Below are 19,965 nucleotides of genomic sequence, written 5' to 3' on the forward strand. Positions count from 1 at the left end.
CAACCAAAGTGCCATACCACTGTGATCTCAGAAATTCTAAGGTTCACAATCTCATACTCTCGTGCAAACTGTTTCATGTCATCAAACCATTCAACCACAAGAACCTTAAAAATCCTTGTTCTGTACATTATCGGACATCAATACAATATATATATATATATATGTATATATATTTATATATATATATATATGATATATACATATATATATATATACCTGTATATATATATATATATAATATATAATATATATAATATATATATATATATACATACACACACACACACACACACACACACACACACACACACACACACACACACACACACACACACACACACATATATATATATATATATATATATACATGTATATATATATATATATATATATATATATATATATTTATATATACATACATGTATACATATCAAATAATTCCAACAGTTGTCCCCGGACTCGAACCCAGGACTTGCATGGTAGCAAGTCTATGCTTCTATAGATACATGTATATATATATATATATATATATAATATATATATATATATATATATATTTTTTTATTTATATATGTATATAGATATATATATATATATATATATATGTATATATAAATATATATATACATACACACACACACACACACACACACACACACACACACACACACACATATATATATATATATATATATATATATATACATGTATATATATATATATATATATATATATATATATATTTATATATACATACATGTATACATATCAAATAATTCCCACAGTTGTCCCCGGACTCGAACCCAGGACTTGCATGGTAGCAAGTCTATGCTTCTATAGATACATGTATATATCTACATATATATATATATATATATAGATATATATATATATATATATGTATATATGTATACATATATATATATATACACACACACACACATATATATATATATATATATATATATATATACATACATATATATATATATATATATATATATATACATACATATATATATATATATATATATATATATGTAAGTGGTAGGTTGGTGAGTTTAAACGCCATGAATCCGTTGAAGTTTTATTTCTGACGTTTCGTCCAACTAGGACTTCTTCAGAGTGTACACAAATAAGACAATGACAACTTATATATTCGCACACCTCACCCCATTCCTCTCCTGTCAATGTTGTTGTCATCTCGCTTTCGTCTGGACTCGTAGAGAATTAGGCTGCTTGGCGAGGGTAGCGAGCAGCCTAATTCTCCACCAGTCCAGACGAAAGCGAGATGACAACAACATTGACCGGGGAGGAACGGGGTGAGGTGTGCGAATATATAAGTTGTCATTGTCTTATTTGTGTGCACTCTGATGAAGTCCTATTCGGACGAAACGTCAGAAATAAAACTTCAACGGATTTTTGGCGTTGAAACTGACCACCCTACCACTCATTCTGTCTTCACACCTCAGCATTTATACATATATATATATATATATATATATATATTCATTAGAATTCTATAAGTACAACTTGTATATCTCTTGTATTGACCAAGCTTGATATTCTTTGTAAGATGTCTTTCTGCACATGCATGCACACACACACACACACACACACACACACACACACACACACACACACACACACACACACACATACAGACACTGTAACAAGTGCATATAATATAAAAGAAAACTGATTTGAAGATAAAGCAAGTACAGAAATATTTGTAACGAACTTTAGATTAGAAATACAAAAGTGTTTACTAAATTACAGATTCTATTATTTAGTACTGTTGTATGTGATCAATTAACAAGTGGTTAACAAAGTACAGGACGCCCATTTCAAACCGGTGTTATGCTCTGAGTGTCTTGTTCTCGGTGGAACAAGAATTTGTTCAATTGAACTGAAGTAGACTTTGAAACTGTGCTTTTTTGGTATGATGGTTTATGTACAAAACCCTTGGACATAGTTTTAAAACTTTTTGCCAATTTTAGTAAACACTTTGCACAATCAAGAAACAAAGTTTTATTGACTATATGAAAACTATAGGTAGATTTTATAGATAACTCAGATAAACTTTTAATTACAATAGAAAACGAAGTGAAATTCTATATTCTAATAATAGAAAATGATCGTTAGGGTTGGCAAAAGGTTTTAAAAGTATGTCTTTAGCAAACACAAGACCCAAAGGATTACTTCCTTCAACTGGTGACTTACTTTAGAGATTTTATTCTGCTGAGCACCAAACAATTTTGTTACCCTGGGACCCGGACTTGTTGCAACAGTCCTGGCAGACCATGACCCTATCTTACAGTATCTTCAGCTGAATAAAATAATTTGTTGCCACTCAGAAGAAAACCCCATAAAATACATCACCATTTCGAAAGAAAACAAGAAAAAAATATATTACGTGTTTTAACTAAACTACTTGAGTGACAGAAAAGTTGAAGGTGACGGACACAGATTTGTGTGTCAGTGACATAAATCGGGAGGAGAAACAAGAGACACTGTCAAGAGATCAGGGAGAGATGTGGAAGAGAAATGTCTGAGACAATCTTCCCGTGACTCGCCCATGACTAAGATAAGGGAATGGAGTAGTCTAGAGACATAAGTGACACTAGACCAACCCTCTTTAGATTAAGTGACATAATATTCTATAGATAGACTAGTGGATGCCGTCCAGAACTTATGAACAGGTGGTTATAAGTTCTAGAACCGAGAGTGCTGACAGTCCTGGCCAGGCAGGGAGGCGAATCAATGTAGGTTTCAAAAAACACAGCGGCTTACTGCAATTGACAGGGATTTGTCCTACTAGGGATTTCTCGCTTCTCATTGGGTGGAAATGGGATATTTTTTCTATGTACTGAATTTATTAATTAATTTATTTTTTATTTCTATAATCTATTTATCTATTTATTTATTTATTTATTTTTGCTGTGGATGTGCTGTGTCTTATGGCACTGCTTCTGACCCAGGGCAGTGGACAAGATGCAGGGATGACCCGTCATCCAGGAGGTGCCAAGATAAGAGGGAGGGAAGGGGGTGGAGGGGGTGGAGTATGTAGGGAATGGAATGAGTGGGAGTGATGTCTATGCCTTTGTTTTTTGGCTGTCTCCCTTGTAAGGGGGGAAAACCTTTGGTATATGTATGTGTATGTATATTTTTTATAGTTTGGTGAGTGGTCTCCTTAACGTCTTGCAAATTCATTCAATACTTCTTGGGAAGAACACCCCAGAAGCTTCTGAGAGGGTCCGTAGAACGATAACGATTAGTCGTTAGCGGATGTCAGGCGGCGTTATTCACCTTCAGGGAATCAGTCAGGTACCACGGAGCTGTAGGTTTGACGGCTTCAGGACTGGAAGTTCTGAAGGCTATGCTTCCTCCTCGTCAACCCAAAAGCATTATTCTTAGTAGGTTTCGTTTTGATTGTCGCTAGGGAACTTTATTCGGTTCTCGAGTTATAAGGGAGATGGAAATCTATTCTAGGTTTTAGGGATTCTCCTTAATCTAGCCCCATTTTTCTGGCTGCTACTGAGATATTTATGTTTATCTTTTTATCACTTTATTTATGAGTTTGATTTATTCGCGTATCTATTATTTGTTCATTTTATTCTATTTGTTTCTTTGCTTGCTTAGTCACTGGTTTATTTATAGACGTATCTATGTATTCATGCCTTCATGTATTTATTAGTTTATATATTTGCTTATTTACTCATTTATCTTTATTCATTTGTTTGTTTATTCATTTCAGCTAAAGCAAGCGTTCCATGGAATTTATTCACTTTTCACTGGTCAGTATCTAGTGATACGAATTATGTCAGTGATTTCGTTATCCATCAAGACTTATTAATTATGTCAGTGATTTCGTTATCCATCAAGACTTATCTATATGTCTTACTAGAAAACTGGTTCTCAACCTAGGCTCCATGGTCCCTTTAAGGTCCACATAGAAATTCGCGAATGGGACCACAAACCAAACTCTAGTTGTATTTAGTGGGGTGCATGACGATTCAATTCAGTGTTGATGTGGTCTCCAATAGGCTAAAGAAGAACAGTAATACATAAGTCTGGGGCATGTGAGAGAACAGGTAGGAAACCCCTGTTATAGAGTCTATGGTACAAACCAAGTCTTCTACCAATACCAGTACATTGCTAAAGCATTGTCTGTCAATTATAACTGTGTTTAGGTTCCTTATATCCAGTGGAATAAAGGGTTTAATAGTTCTCTTCTTTATCTCTCCCATTCTCTTGAAAAAAAAAATCTTATTTTCTCTAATACTAAATTCACTTCCCACCTCCTCATCATCCCTCCCCAGTCTTTCTCATTCTTCTTCACCTTCTCCTCTTTCCTTAACATAGATTTCCTGTCTCTGTCTTCATATATCCTTTCTTCTCACATAATTCTAATTCATTTCATAATTATCCATCATTTTAATTTTCATTCATTTTTCATTCTATTTTTTACTTGTCTTCCATCTTCTATTCTCTGTATCTGATCCTACACAGCTTAATACTTCCATTCCTTCTCTTCCTGGACCTCCTCTATCTCCTCCTTCCAGCAGAACTAACTTCCTCAATCTCTCCTATCTCCCTGAGACCTCTCCTCATCTTCTTCCTTCCCCTTCCGCCCATTCTATCCACTCTTTGACCTGTTCTGACCCATTCTATCCACTCTTTGACCTGTTCTGACCCATTCCATCCACTCTTTGACCTCTTCTGACCCTCGAGGTCACCTTACCTGAACCAGTCGACGTTGGCCTTCGGTTGAGGGATTCTGACGTAGGCAGACTTTTGATGGGGCTTCAGGTCTACCTGCATGTCTCCTGGACACCTGATGAAGGGCTTCAGGGTGTCTAGAGTAAGAAAAAATACACCAGGAGGGCACATCGGCCGTGAGAAAATATTGGTAAAGGCACACGGAGACTAATAAAATAGAAAAATATATATCTACAGCATAATATCAAAATACTCTCAAACCTCTCCCATCCAATTTGGTTTTCTTTGTATTCTGGCTAACCGCAATTCGATTTCACTAAGCTTCATGAGAACTCTGGGGCATAATCAAGGAAACAAACAAATAAACAAAACTTACCCTTTTCGCAATACGGGCTAACCGTATCTGGGGACCACGCGCCGGGGCGGAGGCAGGTGCGGACCGGGTTCCCCACTACTCGGTATCCAGGGGAACAGGTCAAATAGCAGTGTTGACCTACGGCCGAAGTCCTCTTGGTGCAGCGCGCAGGCGTCACCCGACCCATGTCGACCTCAGAGAGGACCGGGCACCTCATTGCTGCAGAGATTGATGAATGAGTTATGTAAAGATGACCGGGGATATACGTGGAGGTATCTGAGCATGTGTATAAACACGTACGCGCGCATACACTGTGTAAACGTAAAATTTGCCCAATCTCTCTCTCTCTCTCTCTTTCACGCACACACACACACACACACACACACACACACACACACACACACATACACACACACACACACATTTGCTATGAAGACGGGACACCCCTTCCCGTAAAATACAACTAGGTAAATACACACACAAACGTCGGATTGACGGGGAAGATTGGACTCCGGAAAAAAAACACGCAATTTTCGTGGATTTCAACGACGAGTGAGTACCTGTGTTGTATTAGTAGGGAAGGAGAAAACTCGTAGTGTAGTGGGCAGGTGAAGAAAAAGGAGAAAGGGGAGGGGTTATTGAGGAAAATGCAAGGAAATGAGGAAGGGGACGAACGAGCCCCGGACGTCAGAAGGAATGTAAACAAAAGATGTGCAGACGACATAGCTGAAGTCGAACAAGTCAGTAAAGGCATTAAAATTAGAAATATAGATAAGAGCAGAACAATAGAAAGTGGAGGTAATTATTTCTATGGATTTAATGAGGGAGGAGATGACAACCTCCCCCGATTAGCAAGTCTAGAGGAGAAAGTAACAAAATGAACGAATCATGGGAGATTAGGTTTAGCCAATTTGCACTAATTACGCAGAGTTGACAAATTGGAAGAACTAAAGAAGGAGAATCAAAGCCTAAATAAAATAGAAGAATTAAAAAGACAGTTAAAAGAAGTAAAGGTTGAGAATGAATAATTAAAGAGGATTAATAAAGAGAATAAAGAGTCCATAGCAAAAGAGGTGTTTGGAAAAAGGTTCAGGAGGATAGCAAAATTGAATTTCGAGATACAGTGAAACATAAGATAAAGGAACACACTAGGAACACCTTTATTAAAGTGATGAGAGAGAAGGAGAATATAGTAAGAGACTTAGCAGATAAAAAGAAATGTATAATTATATTAGAAATGGAAGAGAAGCATAATTCAAATAGGACTACAAGAGTAAAAGATGAGAAAGAGTGAACAAAGCATTAAAAATATTTCAAGAAGGTGAAGAGGAAATAGGAAAAGAAATTGAAGAAATGTATAGGCTGGGGGAATACAGTATAGACAAGACAAGACCAATTAAGGTTAAATTCAGGTCATAAACGACAGCAGAGAATGTCTTATCAAAAACAGGAAAACTAGCGAAAAGTGATCAGTACACACAGGTATGGATAAAGAGAGAGGTAAATAAAGAGAAAGAGAGGAAGAGAAAATAAAAAGAATCGAAGCTAAGAAAAAAAAAAGAGAACAGAACAGAGTCAGACAAAGAGAAAGTCTATTGGAGAGTAGTGGATATGAAAGTGAGGAAATGGTTCATAGGAGAGAAAAACAGAGGGGAAACAGAAAACAGGATGGAAGTAATAGAAAATTAAAAGTGTCCTTCACAAATATATATGGATTAATAACAGGCTTGAATGTACTGAATGATTACCTGAAGGAAAAAGAACCTGACATAATGGGAATTGTGGAGACAAAATTGAAATGTCCATTACCTCCCAACAGTGTAGGACATGGTGTATATAATTATTGGATTAGAAACAGAGAAGTAAAACAAGGTGGTGGAGTTATGTTTCTAACTAAGAAGGATATAAATGTGAGGAATGTTACATATGGAAAGAATAGAATAGAGATGATTATGATGGAAATAGAGGACAGGGACAAGAAGAGCAGGAAGTTTGTGGTAAATTATGTGCCTCCTAAAACGGCTTCATGGGAAGAGAGAGAACACAAGAATATGTTAGAAGACACAAGGATAACACTAAATAAGATAATGGAAGCTGGAGGAAGAATAGTTTAATGGGTGACTTTAATTGTAAAGAAATCTGCAGGGAAGAGATGATAGTGAAGGGTGGAGACGACCTATGGGAAAATATACTACTTGATATGATTATAGAACATACAATGACACAATGGATAGAAGAGAATACTAGGTATTGAAATGAGGAAGAGCCATCGAGACTAGACCTAATAATCACATCAGACCCTGAAATAGTGGACAAGATTGAATATAAGACACCACTAAATAAAAGTGACCACATATTAGTTGACCTGAAACTAAATGAAGAAAAATACATGGGGAAAAACAAACAATATAGAAAGGGAAGATTGATGTATGGAAAAACAAATTTTGATAAAATGAGATTTTTTTTTTTCAAAAAGCCGACTGGGAAAGAATATATAAAGTGGGAACAACAGTAGAAGAGAAATGGAAAAAACTGACAAAAAAATTATAAGGAAGGAGTGGAAAAGAATGTTCCAAGACAAAAACAAGGAAAAAGATATGTAAAATGTTGGTACAACAAAAGATATAGCGAGTTAAAAGATAAAAGGGATAAAGCTTGGATAAAATGGAGGAAAGACAAAAAACCCGAAAAATGGAAAATACATACTGATTATAGAAATGAATATGTACAAGTGCGCAGAGAAGAAAAAAGAAAATACGAAAGGATGTCATAGAAAATTGAAATCAACCAAAACTATTTCATAGATTTGTAAACAACAAACTGAAATGAATATGTACAAGTGCGCAGAGAAGAAAAGAGAAAATACGAAAGGATGTCATAGAAAATTGTAAAGATCAACCAAAACTATTTCATAGATTTGTAAACAACAAGCTGAAAAACAAACGAGAATTAGTGAAACTACGAAAAGGAGGAATAGAATACACAGAGGAAATAGAAATGGCAGAAATTATGAACAAGCACTTTAAATCAGTGTTTACGAGGGAGAACATACAACTTAGAGATGTCGAGTGGGAGGGGAAAGTTCCCCCTATGAAAGAGATAGAAGTAAAAGGAATGAAATAATGAATCACTTGAGTAATCTCGATGTTAGAAAATCGCATGGTCCGGATGAAATGGCAAAATGGATTTTGAGAGAATGCAGGGACGAACTAACAGACAAAATACATAGTTTAATAAGCAGTTCATTGAAGGAAGGAAAAGTTCCAGAAGATTAGAAAAGAGCAAATATAGTACCAATATATAAGGGGGGCAACAAAGAAGACCCTACAAACTATAGATCTCTCTTACAAGTACGGTAGCTAAAATTTGTAAAAGAATTATCAAAATTAGATGGGTAAAGCATTTGGAAAAAAAGAATGTACTAAATTCGAGGCAGTTTGGATTTAGACAAGGAAGATCATGTGTCATAAGCTTGATGTCTTTCTATTCAAGACTAATAGATATAATACAGGAAAGAGATGGATGGGCTGATTATGGCTTTCTAGACCTGAAAAAAGCTTTTGATAAGGTGCCACATAAAAAATTGCTAAATAAATTAGAAACTGCAGGAGGAATACAGGGCAAACTACTTAAGTAGATGGAAGACTTCTTGCATGAAAGGAAAATGAGAGTGGTGATAAGAGACAAACATTCCAATTGGGATGAGGTGATTAGTGGAGTTCCACAAGGTACAGTTTTGGCCCCAATAATGTTTGCTATACATATTAATGATATGGATGAAGGAATTGAAAGTTATATGAGCTTCTTCGCAGACAATGCAAAAATGTTGAAATAAGTCAACACCGAAGAAGACTGTGAGTCGCTGCAGAGTGATCTCAATAAAGTATGGGAATGGAGTTGGAAGTGAGAGATGGAATTCAACATTAAGAAGTGTAGTATAATGGAATTTGGAAGAAGCAAAAAAAGAATAGTGGGATCATATACATTGGGAGAGGAAGAAATTAAAAAAGTGGAAAAAGAGAAGGACCTAGGAGTCATTATTATGAATAATATGTCCCCTGAGAAACATATAAACAATCTTTCTTGGAGAAACTTATAATCTAATAAGACTAATCAAAATGGCATTTACATACCTGGACGAAGAGAAATTGGCACCAACGCTCTCAGAACTAGCATATGAGGAAAGGCTGGCAAAACTTGAGCTACAGACATTGGAGCAAAGAAGAGAGAGATGAGACTTGATAACTATCTACAGAATCATGAAAGGCATGGAAATTATTGATAGAGAGGATCTAAATAAATAGGGATAGTAGAGATACAAGAGGACATGGAAAGAAAATCAAGAAAGACAATTATAGAAGAGACCTGAAAACGAACAGCTTTCCCCACAGGATAATAGACGTTTGGAACAGGTTAGGTGAGAATGTGTGTGCAAAAACGATACACGAATTTAAAAACAGTCCAGATAAAACGAGATATGGAGACGGGACACCACGAGCATAGCTCCTCTTCCCGTAAAATACAACTAGGTAAATACACACACAAACATAAACACACACACACACACACACACACACACACACACACACACACACACACACACACACACACACACACACACACACACACACACACACACACACACACACACACACACACACACACACACACACACACACACACACACACACACACACTTTCAACGAACGGACGGCTTGAAGAACGCTCTGAAGAAAAGTGCAGATTGTGGATACCAACGCAAAGAGAAGTGCCTTTTTGTATTTGCAGGGGGGGGGGAAATTGCTCGTGAGGTAGTGGGAAAGTAAGGAAAGAGGAGAAGGGGAGGGATTGCTGGGAAAATGGAAGGTAATGAGGAAGTAGAGGACTTGGTCCAAATAGACCGCCGTAAAGTAAACAAAAGACCACAAGACGAGCTGGAGGACGACGGAATGTCTAATAAGAATGTAAAGATTAGAAGTATAGATAGGAACAATACAGTAGAAAGTGATGAGAATATTTTCAAGGGATTTAAAGAGAGTGGGGGGGACACAAACCCCCCCGACTGACAAGACTAGAGAAGAAGGTTGATAAGGTGATCGAGGACTTGGAGAGTAGGTTAGGTCATATGAACACCATTTTACAAAGGGTTGAAAGATTGGAAGAACTGGAAAAGGCGAATAGAAACTTAACTGATGAAATAGAAGAACTAAAAAGACAGTTAAGAGAGGTAAAGGGGGAGAATGAGGAATTGAAGAAGAATAGTAAAGAAAACAGAGAAACAATAGCTAAAGAAAGTAAAAATTGGAAGCAAACCCAAGAAGGAAATAAGATTTCATTCACTGACATAGTCAAACAGCAATTGAAAGAACATACTGAAGACTCAGTTATTAAAGTGATGAGACAAAAGGAGAATATAGTAAGGGATTTAGCAGACAAGAAGAAATGTATAATTATATTAGGAATGGAAGAGAAACACAACACAGATAGAACCACAAGAATCAAAGAGGAAAATGAAAAAGTAAGCCAATTACTAGAATCAGTTCAGGAAGATGAACCAGGAATTATGAAACAAATCGAAGAGAAATTTAGACTCGGAAAGTATAGCACAGACAAGACCAGACCAATTAAGATTAAATTCAAGTCACAAACAACGGCAGAGAATATCTTATCCAAAACAGGGAAACTAGCAACAAGTGAACAATACAAAAATATATGGATAAAAAGAGAAATGAATAAAGAGGAAAGAGAGGAAGAAAAGCAGAAAAGACTGGAAGCTAAGACAAAAAACGAGAACAGAACGGAGTCAGAGAAAGAGAGATTCTATTGGAGAGTAGTGAACATGAAACTAAGGAAGTTCGACACACAAAAGAAAAACATAAGGGAAACAGAGAACACAATGGAAGTGGCAGAAAACTAAGAGTGTCTTACACAAATATAGATGGATTAATAACAGGATTGAATGAGCTGAATGATTATTTGAAAGAAAAAGAACCGGACATAATGGGAATTGTAGAAACAAAATTAAAAGGCCCACTACCACCCAACAGTGTAGGACATGATGCATACAATTATTGGATTAGAAACAGAGAGAAAAAGCAAGGGGGTGGAGTTATGTTCCTGACTAAGAAGGATATAAATGTGAAAGGTGTCATATATGGAAAGAATACAGTAGAGATGATTATGATAGAAGTGGAAGACAGAGATAAGAAGAGCAGAAAATTTGTGATCAATTATGTGCCTCCGAAAACAGCCTCATGGGAGGAGAGTGAATATAAAAGTATGCTAGAGGACACAAAGATAGCATTAACTAAAATAATGGAAGACGGAGGAAGAATAGTTATGATGGGCGACTTTAATTGCAAAGAAATCTGCTGGGAAGAAATGACAGTAAAGAGTGGTGATGACTCATGGGGAAATGCTCTACTTGAGATGATTACTGACCATTCAATGACACAATGGATACAAGAGAACACTAGGTATAGAAATGAAGAAGAACCATCGAGGCTAGACTTAATAATTACATCTGAACCTAGAATAGTGGACAAGATTGAATATAAAACACCAATAGGTAAAAGTGACCACATATTGATTGAACTGGAACTTAATGAAGAAAAATATATGAAAAGAAATGAACAATATAGAAAAGGAAGAATGATGTATGAAAAAACAAACTTTGATAAAATAAGAGAATTCTTCCAACAAGAAAACTGGGAAGAAATATACAAAGAAGAAACATCAGTGGAAGAGAAATGGAATATTTTGACAAAAATTTACAAAAAAGGAGTGGAAAAGTATGTCCCAAGACAAAAACAAGAAAAAGAATATGTAAAATGCTGGTACAACAAAAGTTGTAGGGAGTTAAAAGACAAAAGAGACAAAGCCTGGACCAGATGGAAAAAAGACAGAAGACCTGAAAAATGGAAAATATATACTGGTTATAGAAATGAATATGTACAAAAGTGCAGAGAGAAAAAAAGAAAATATGAAAAAGAGGTTATAGAAAAGTGTAAAGATCAACCAAAACTATTCTACAGATTTGTAAACAATAAACTGAAAAACAAACAAGACTTGGAGAAATTGAGACAAGGAGGAGTTGAATACACTGAGGAAATGGAAATGGCAGAAATTATGAACAAACATTTTAAATCAGTGTTTACAAGGGAAAATATACAACCTGAAGAGATTGAGTGGAAAGAAAAAGTCCCCCCTATGGAAGAAATAGAAGTAACAAAGAATGAAATATTGACACACTTGGGTAATTTTGATGTCAGAAAATCGCATGGGCCAGATGAAATAGCAAACTGGATTCTGAAAGAATGCAGGAATGAACTGGCAGACAAAATACATAGCATAATAAGCAGTTCCTTAAAAGAAGGAAAAGTTCCAGAAGATTGGAAAAAAGCAAATATAGTACCTATATATAAAGGAGGAAATAAAGAAGAACCTACCAACTATAGACCAGTCTCTCTAACAAGTACAATAGCAAAAATTTGTGAAAGAATTATCAAAATTAGATGGGTAAAATACTTGGAAAAAAACAACGTACTAAATCCAAGGCAATTTGGATTCAGACAAGGACGATCATGCGTCACCAATTTAATATGTTTCTATTCAAGGCTAATAGATATAATACAAGAAAGAGATGGATGGGCTGATTGTGCATTTCTAGACCTAAAAAAAGCTTTTGACAAAGTACCACATAAGAAGCTGCTTAAGAAATTAGAATATGAAGGAGGAATACAAGGTAAATTGCTAAATTGGATGGATGACTTTTTGCAAGAAAGAAAAATGAGAGTAGTGATAAGAGATCAGCACTCAAAATGGAATGAAGTAATAAGCGGTGTCCCGCAGGGAACAGTTCTGGCCCCAATAATGTTTGCTATATATATTAATGATATGGATGAAGGAATTGAAAGCTATATGAGCTTCTTTGCAGATGATGCAAAATTACTGAAAAGAGTGAAAACTGAAGAAGATTGTGAATCACTACAGAGAGATCTAAATAAAGTACAAGAATGGAGTAGGAAGTGGGAGATGGAGTTCAATACAAAAAAGTGTAGTATAATGGAATTTGGAAAAAGCAAAAACAGAATAACAGGATCATATAATTTGGGAGAAGAAGGAATAAAAAGAGTAGAAAATGAGAAGGACCTGGGAGTCATTGTTATGAATAATATGTCACCTGAGAAACATATAAATAAGATTTTTGGAGAAACCTATAATTTAATAAGAACAATCAAAGTGGCATTTACATACCTGGATGAAGAAATGGTGAGGAAAATCCTAATCACCCTGATAAGACCAAGATTGGAATATGCAGCAACGATATGGTCACCAAGTACAAAAAAATGTATAAAAAAACTTGAAAGAATACAAAGAGCAATTACAAAATTGGCACCAACACTCTCAAAACTATCATATGAAGAGAGACTACAAAAACTTAAACTACAGACACTAGAGCAAAGAAGAGAGGAGATTTGATAGCTATTTACAGAATCATGAAAGGCATAGAAATTACTGATAGAGAGAATCTGATAAAATGGGATGACAGAAATACAAGAGGACACGGAAAGAAAATAAAAAAAGACAGCTATAGAAGAGATATGAAAAAGAACAGCTTTCCTCACAGAGCAATAGACAGTTGGAACAAGTTAGATGAGAAAGTGGTGTGTGCAAAAACAATACATGAATTTAAAAATAGTTTAGATAAAATGAGATATGAAGACGGGACCCCACGAGCATAGCTCCCCTTCCCGTAAAATACAACTAGGTAAATACAACTAGGTAAATACACACACACACACACACACACACACACACACAAAACTTATGTAGATGGTAATTCATTCATGTAACTATTTGTCCACGTACTATCTTTAAAAAACAGTTAACCTACATAGATATTTGTCCACATAAATAGATATATATATTTTTTCACATGTATTTTCCTCATGGTAAATTGTCCATGTGTCAAAATGTCCACGTGTCAATTTCCACCACGTGTGAACTTGTCTACGTATCAAGTTGTTCACGGGTCAACTGGCCTACGTATCAACTTGTTCAAGTGGTAATTACCAACTTGTCTAGTTGACAACTTGCCCGCGTACCAACTTGACCATGTGTTAATATGTCCGTGTATCAACTTGATCCACATGTCAAACTATCCAGTGTCAACTTTTCCATATGGCAACTTGTCAACACCTCAACTTGCCCACGTGTCCAGTTGTCCAAATTTCATCTTATTCACGTGTCCAATTGTCCACACCTCAATTTGCCCACGTGGCAACTTGTTGTGTTGTCAACTTGTCCACCTGGTACCTTATCCTCATAGTTTCGTGACTACCTTGACATGAGACGGGCTGACGGGACCACTCGCCGCGTGACGTGCACGTGGTATTGACAAAACCGTGAAGGGTGGACCCCTCTGCACACGAGAAGGAGCAGACGGTGCCCACGGGATAGGAGCTCCCCCGGAGGTCGTGGCTGCACGCCATCTCTCCGTGGAGAGGAGCGACGATCACCGGGCAGAATACAGGCTTGGCTGAAAAAACAAAACATTTTATTCAAGTGAGAGTCAACCCAATGCGTTACTGGTCACATCCTGAGGTCCTGTGTATGGGGGAGGGCTGAAGGGAAGCACCATCTTCCAAGAAGGTCAAGAGATCAAGAACCAGAAGCAGAAGGCGGATACATGACGATTTTTTTTTTCTATAAAGATGTCCACGAGGTTAGGCAACAATGAAACATAAAGGAGGAATCTATGAGGAAACAAACTGGGAGTCATTGTACTACCTAATGAAAGGACTAAAGCTGTGTAATCAGTTACAGGGGTAGTATGTTTTGGCTGAATCTAGACGGTTTTGTACGGTTCGCAGGCATCACTAAGCTTCAGGGGCTGAAGAAAAATGCCAAGGGATAGCTGGTACTCACGGTCACAGGAGTGTTTGTCAGCGTTGAGCGCGTACTTGTCGGAGCAGCCGCAGTGGTAAGATCCGCGAGTGTTGAAGCAGTCTTGAGCGCAGCCGGCGTTCCGCGCCTCACACTCATTTTCGTCCTCACAATGCAGCGGTGAGCTGAAAAAGGAACACCAGTGAATACGCACATACATACACATAAACACACACACAAAGGGAAGGGGAAATAGAATGTACTTGGGAAAACAGTGTAGAGTATAGCATTAATGTAGAACAATGTGCCAGTATAGGACAAAATATAATTTTAGGATATAATGTCGCTAGAGGACGAAATGTCACATTAGGATGTAATGTCATAGGACAAAATGTCGCAATGAGATGTAATGACAGTGGAGGACAAAAGATCACGATGGGAAGTAATGATAGTGGAGAACTAAATATCACAATAGGATGTAATGATAATGGAGGAGAAAATATCACGGTAGGATATGTCAGTGAAGGACAAAATATAATTTTAGGAAGGGATACCGGACAGAATGTCAATGAAGGCCAAAATATCATGATAGGATGTAATGACAGTGGAAGACAAAAGATCACGATGGGATGTAATTATAGTGGAGGAAAAAATATCACGGTAGGATATAATGTCACTGGAGGACAAAATATAATTTTAGAAAGGGATGCCGGACATAATGTCACTGAACGACGGGAGGCCGGCGTGAATCACGGTGACGTAGGGGGACAAAATGTACAAAAGAGATCTGATGACCGGGATCGACCAGATGTCCGTGATGGGGGAAATGTTAATTTTGATGGGAGAAATGTTAATGAGGCATTGAATGTCAATGAAGGACCAAATAATAATATAGAGCAAGGTATAAATAAAAAACAAAATGATAATGTAAGACATGATATTGAAATTCAAAATGTGTCAAAAAGAAATAATCACGAGTTTCTTAAAACCATGTACTTTAATGCTCGTAGTATTAGAAACAAATTTCAAGAAATACAGGCGTATGTCAAAAGCGAAAGTCTCGATATGATAGGAATAACTGAGACATGGTTAAATGGTAGAGAGTTCGAAGCTGAATTTAATATTGCGGGATTTAAACACTTTCATCAGGATAGAAACCACAAGAAAGGTGGATGTGTTCTATTGTACGTTAAAAACAATATTCATGCTTGTGTTTTAGAGAAAGTGAAACAGGATGCATATGATAGTTTGTGGGTTGAGTTAACCCAAACAATTGGACAAAAAATGAATATAGGTGTAATATATAGGCCAAAGACATTATCATTAGCAGACGACAAACTGTTATTTCAAGAACTGTCTAGTTTCTGCAACCGGGATTTATTGATAATGGGTGATTTCAATTTTACTGACATTGATTGGATGACCCTTGAACATGGCCATATAGGTAGTCGCTTGTTTGATTTTCTTGGTGATAATTACTTAATTCAGCATGTAAAAGAGCCCATAAGATATGGAAACTTACTCGATCTTTTGATCACTAGCCGCGAAAGCATGGTAACTGATGTAGAAGTCGGTGAATCTGTTGCAAATAGCGATCACAACCTAGTTAGATTCAAACTCCTAAACAATTTTAGAATAGATACTTGTGTTTCTAAAATACCCGATTTCAGTAAAGCTCAGTTCATAGGACTACGTCAGGAGCTTCAGCTTACAGATTGGGAGGCAAAATTAAACGAAAGACCTGTAGATCAGATGTGGGAAATATTTCAAAATACGCTCACTAAGATGATTCAAACTTACATTCCTTTTAAGGACAGACGTCCCACAAATCAGGCTCGCCCAAAGTGGCTCGACAAAGAAACTGAAAAAAGTATTGCTAAAAAGAGACAGGCTTACAAGAAATATAAGTGCTCGGGTGCATCTAATGACTATGAAAGTTATGTATCAATACAGAGAGATTTAACACAGGAGTCTTAGTTTTGAGTTTATTCCTGACTAGATTCGCAGGTATGCCAAGGGATAGCTGCGAAACTAGTCAGGAATAAACTCAAGACTAAGACTCCTGTGTTTCCTACTCCGCTTTCGTCTAATATATATATATATATATATATATATATATGTATGTATATATATATATATATATATATATATATATATATGTGTGTGTGTGTGTGTGTGTGTGTGTGTGTGTGTGTGTGTGTGTGTGTGTGTGTGTGTGTGTGTGTGTGTGTGTGTGTGTGTGTGTGTGTGTGGGTGTGTGTGTATCGTGGAACGAGGTCATTCTGCTTCAGTAATGAAACTGTTTATGTTACATTTTTTTCAAATGGTAACATAATTCCATGTAGATATATGGAATGTACTAATTTATATGATTTTCATGAATTTCACAATGCAAGAATCATATCACTAGAATTCTTAGACGTGGCACACTGACTCACGTCATTGGTGGAATTACCTATTTGAATTTACCTCATTTTAACCTAATAGAGAGTACCTTGTCATATTTAAACAACCATTATAATCAATCGTAGAAATAATTTCTGTGTGCAGAGCACTTTCTGTATACTTTTTCCTTCTTGCTCAGCGGACTGAGGACAACGAGGAAGAACTATGGACTATGGCCTACCTAGGACTGACCAACCGCTTAAGTGGGATCGGTTCTTGTGAGAAAGGAAGAGAAGTCTGTAGGAAAATGAGATTAAACTAGTGTATAAGTGGTAGGGGCCACTAGGCACTTTTGAGGGGTATTTGTTAAGGCTTGTATCATGGCTCAGCACTTCTGAGGGATATTTGTTAGGGTTTGTATCATGGCTCAGTAATTTTTGAGGGATATCTATTAGGACTTGTATCATGGTTCAGCACTTCTGAGGGATATTTATTAGGACTTGCACAGTGGCTCAGGAGTCCTGTGACAGGAAACTTGGACACTACTTACTCTGACTGAGGGACGTAGCCTTTTCGGCAGCGGCAGAAGAAGGACCCCGGCGTGTTGTAACACTCGTGCTCGCAAGGGTTCGAACGGCATTCGTTGACGTCCATGCACACATAGCCGTCCTCCCCGAGCTGGTACCCTGAGGGACACCTGCAGAAGGGATCCGGAAGTCGTGAACGAGTTCGAAAAGAGGTCACAGGGGTCACCGTCAAAGGTCAGTTCTAAGGATTTTACAGTATATTGGCTAAAGCCATACGATTTTATTCAGTTGAGGGAAAGCCCCGGCCAAAAGAGGGTTGGGACCTGTTTTAGATAAGTCACGCAGACAGTTCTAAGGATTTTATTAACTGAACAATTCACTTACCTCTGAGGAATCACAATGTCTTATATGGTTAAATGAATTGATAAAGCAATGGCATAAACTTAACAATAATATACATCTGCTTCTTGTTTTGAGTAAGAGACCCCATCAACGGTACAATCTGGTCTTGAGGCCGCCAGGCAGATTCGGTCGGATCAGACCAGACTGGGACGTGCATGTCAGCCGGGAATATATATATATATATATATATATATATATATATATATATTATATACACACATATATATATATATATATCTTTATTCAACCACAAACAACTTTTAATTCCATGCCATCGCAATCGAGACTGAAGAATCGCTCGATGGAGACATTTTGTTGGAAATTGAAACGTGGACGAGCCGAGGATTCGAACCCAGCTAACCCGTAACAAAGTTACAGTGACTTAAACCAATGCGCTATCAAGAGAGATCAATATATATATGTCTATATATATGTATATATATATACATATATATACATATATATATGTATATGTATATATATATATATATATACATATATGTATATATATATATATACACACACATACACGATCCAATTTGGATCCGACCTGATCTGTCCGTCGGCCTCAAGACCAAATCGTCCTGTGGATGGGGTCTCTAAGCTAAGAGATTACTATTATATCTGTCGTGAGTCGTGCAGACTAGTTTGGTTGCTTACTTGCAGACGAAAGAACCCCGTGTGTTGACGCAGGTGTGGGAGCACCCGCCGTTGACCAGGGCACATTCGTTGATGTCCTCGCAGACATTCCCGTCCACACTGAGGCGGTAGCCGAGGGCGCACTCGCACCTGCGGGAGGAGGAGGATAACAAGAAGTCTTCAGGTTCGGAGGAGACTATGTCTCAAAGAATAAGAGGTAATAAGCAGTCTTCAGGTTTGGGTAGGTTTCGGAGGAGGCTATGTCCCAAAGATTAGAAGAGAGCGGTCTTCAGGTTTGGGCATGTTTTGGAGACTATGTCTCAAAGAATAGGAGACTAGTCTTCAGGTTTGGGTAGGTTTCGGAAAGGGATGTCTCAAAGAATAGTAGACAGCAGTCTTTAGGTTCGGGTAGGTTTCGGAGAAGGCTATGTCTCAAAGAATAGGAGACGATAAAGTCTTTAGGTTTGGCCATGTTTCGGAGGAGACTATGTCTCAAAAAACAGGAGAAGTAAAGTCTTCAGGTGGGGAAAGATTTCAGAGAGGAGACTATGGGTCGAGGAAGAGGAGGAGAGAGCAAAGAAACGTTTAAAAAAAATCGAAGCAGCCATTATGTATTGAGGAAGAAAAGGATATAGCAGTCTCACGTTTAGGACAGATTCTGGATACTAAGTTCAAGAAAAGCCAATATCGTACTCCGTTAGAAAGAAAATGCTTTTGGACTGTTTACATTTTTTTAATATTACGATTTAAATCTCCTCTGATAATGAGTTTCAAGCTTCGATTTTAAACCTATCATCTGAAAAAAATGATCCTACTTTATCTTTTCTAATTCTGATTTATAACTGGTTTTACCTAAAATGATCATGACCCAAAATCGATTTTCTAATAGCATCTCTTGTTTATCCCAAATCACGGAGGATAGAGGTTATGTACAGAGTGACAGTGTACCAAGTAGGCATAGGTGGAACATATTACAATAAATACACATTCAAAATATAAAAAATAAAAATAAAAATGACTTGTCTGTGTTCATATGGACAACAGGAA

At 37.0% G+C, this 19,965-nt stretch overlaps 1 protein-coding gene across 11 annotated transcripts in view; it reads right to left on the reverse strand.

Moving 5' to 3' along the window:
- The window catches only part of LOC143032379 (uncharacterized), an 851,065-nt gene that overhangs the window by 31,080 nt on the left and 800,020 nt on the right, over positions 1–19,965 (reverse strand). For all 11 annotated transcript variants that reach the window (XM_076197275.1, XM_076197470.1, XM_076197416.1 and 8 more), the window contains exons 20-25: positions 18,940–19,068; positions 17,901–18,047; positions 15,008–15,150; positions 14,421–14,618; positions 5,099–5,296; positions 4,745–4,859 (exon numbers count right to left, since the gene is read on the reverse strand). In XM_076197275.1, the coding sequence (XP_076053390.1) occupies positions 4,745–4,859; positions 5,099–5,296; positions 14,421–14,618; positions 15,008–15,150; positions 17,901–18,047; positions 18,940–19,068 (930 nt within the window). The remainder of the gene's footprint in view (positions 1–4,744; positions 4,860–5,098; positions 5,297–14,420; positions 14,619–15,007; positions 15,151–17,900; positions 18,048–18,939; positions 19,069–19,965) is intronic.

This window comes from Oratosquilla oratoria, chromosome 1 (genome assembly GCF_046742065.1).
Source record: "Oratosquilla oratoria isolate Oo_2021 chromosome 1, ASM4674206v1, whole genome shotgun sequence".
Classification (NCBI taxonomy): domain Eukaryota; kingdom Metazoa; phylum Arthropoda; class Malacostraca; order Stomatopoda; family Squillidae; genus Oratosquilla; species Oratosquilla oratoria.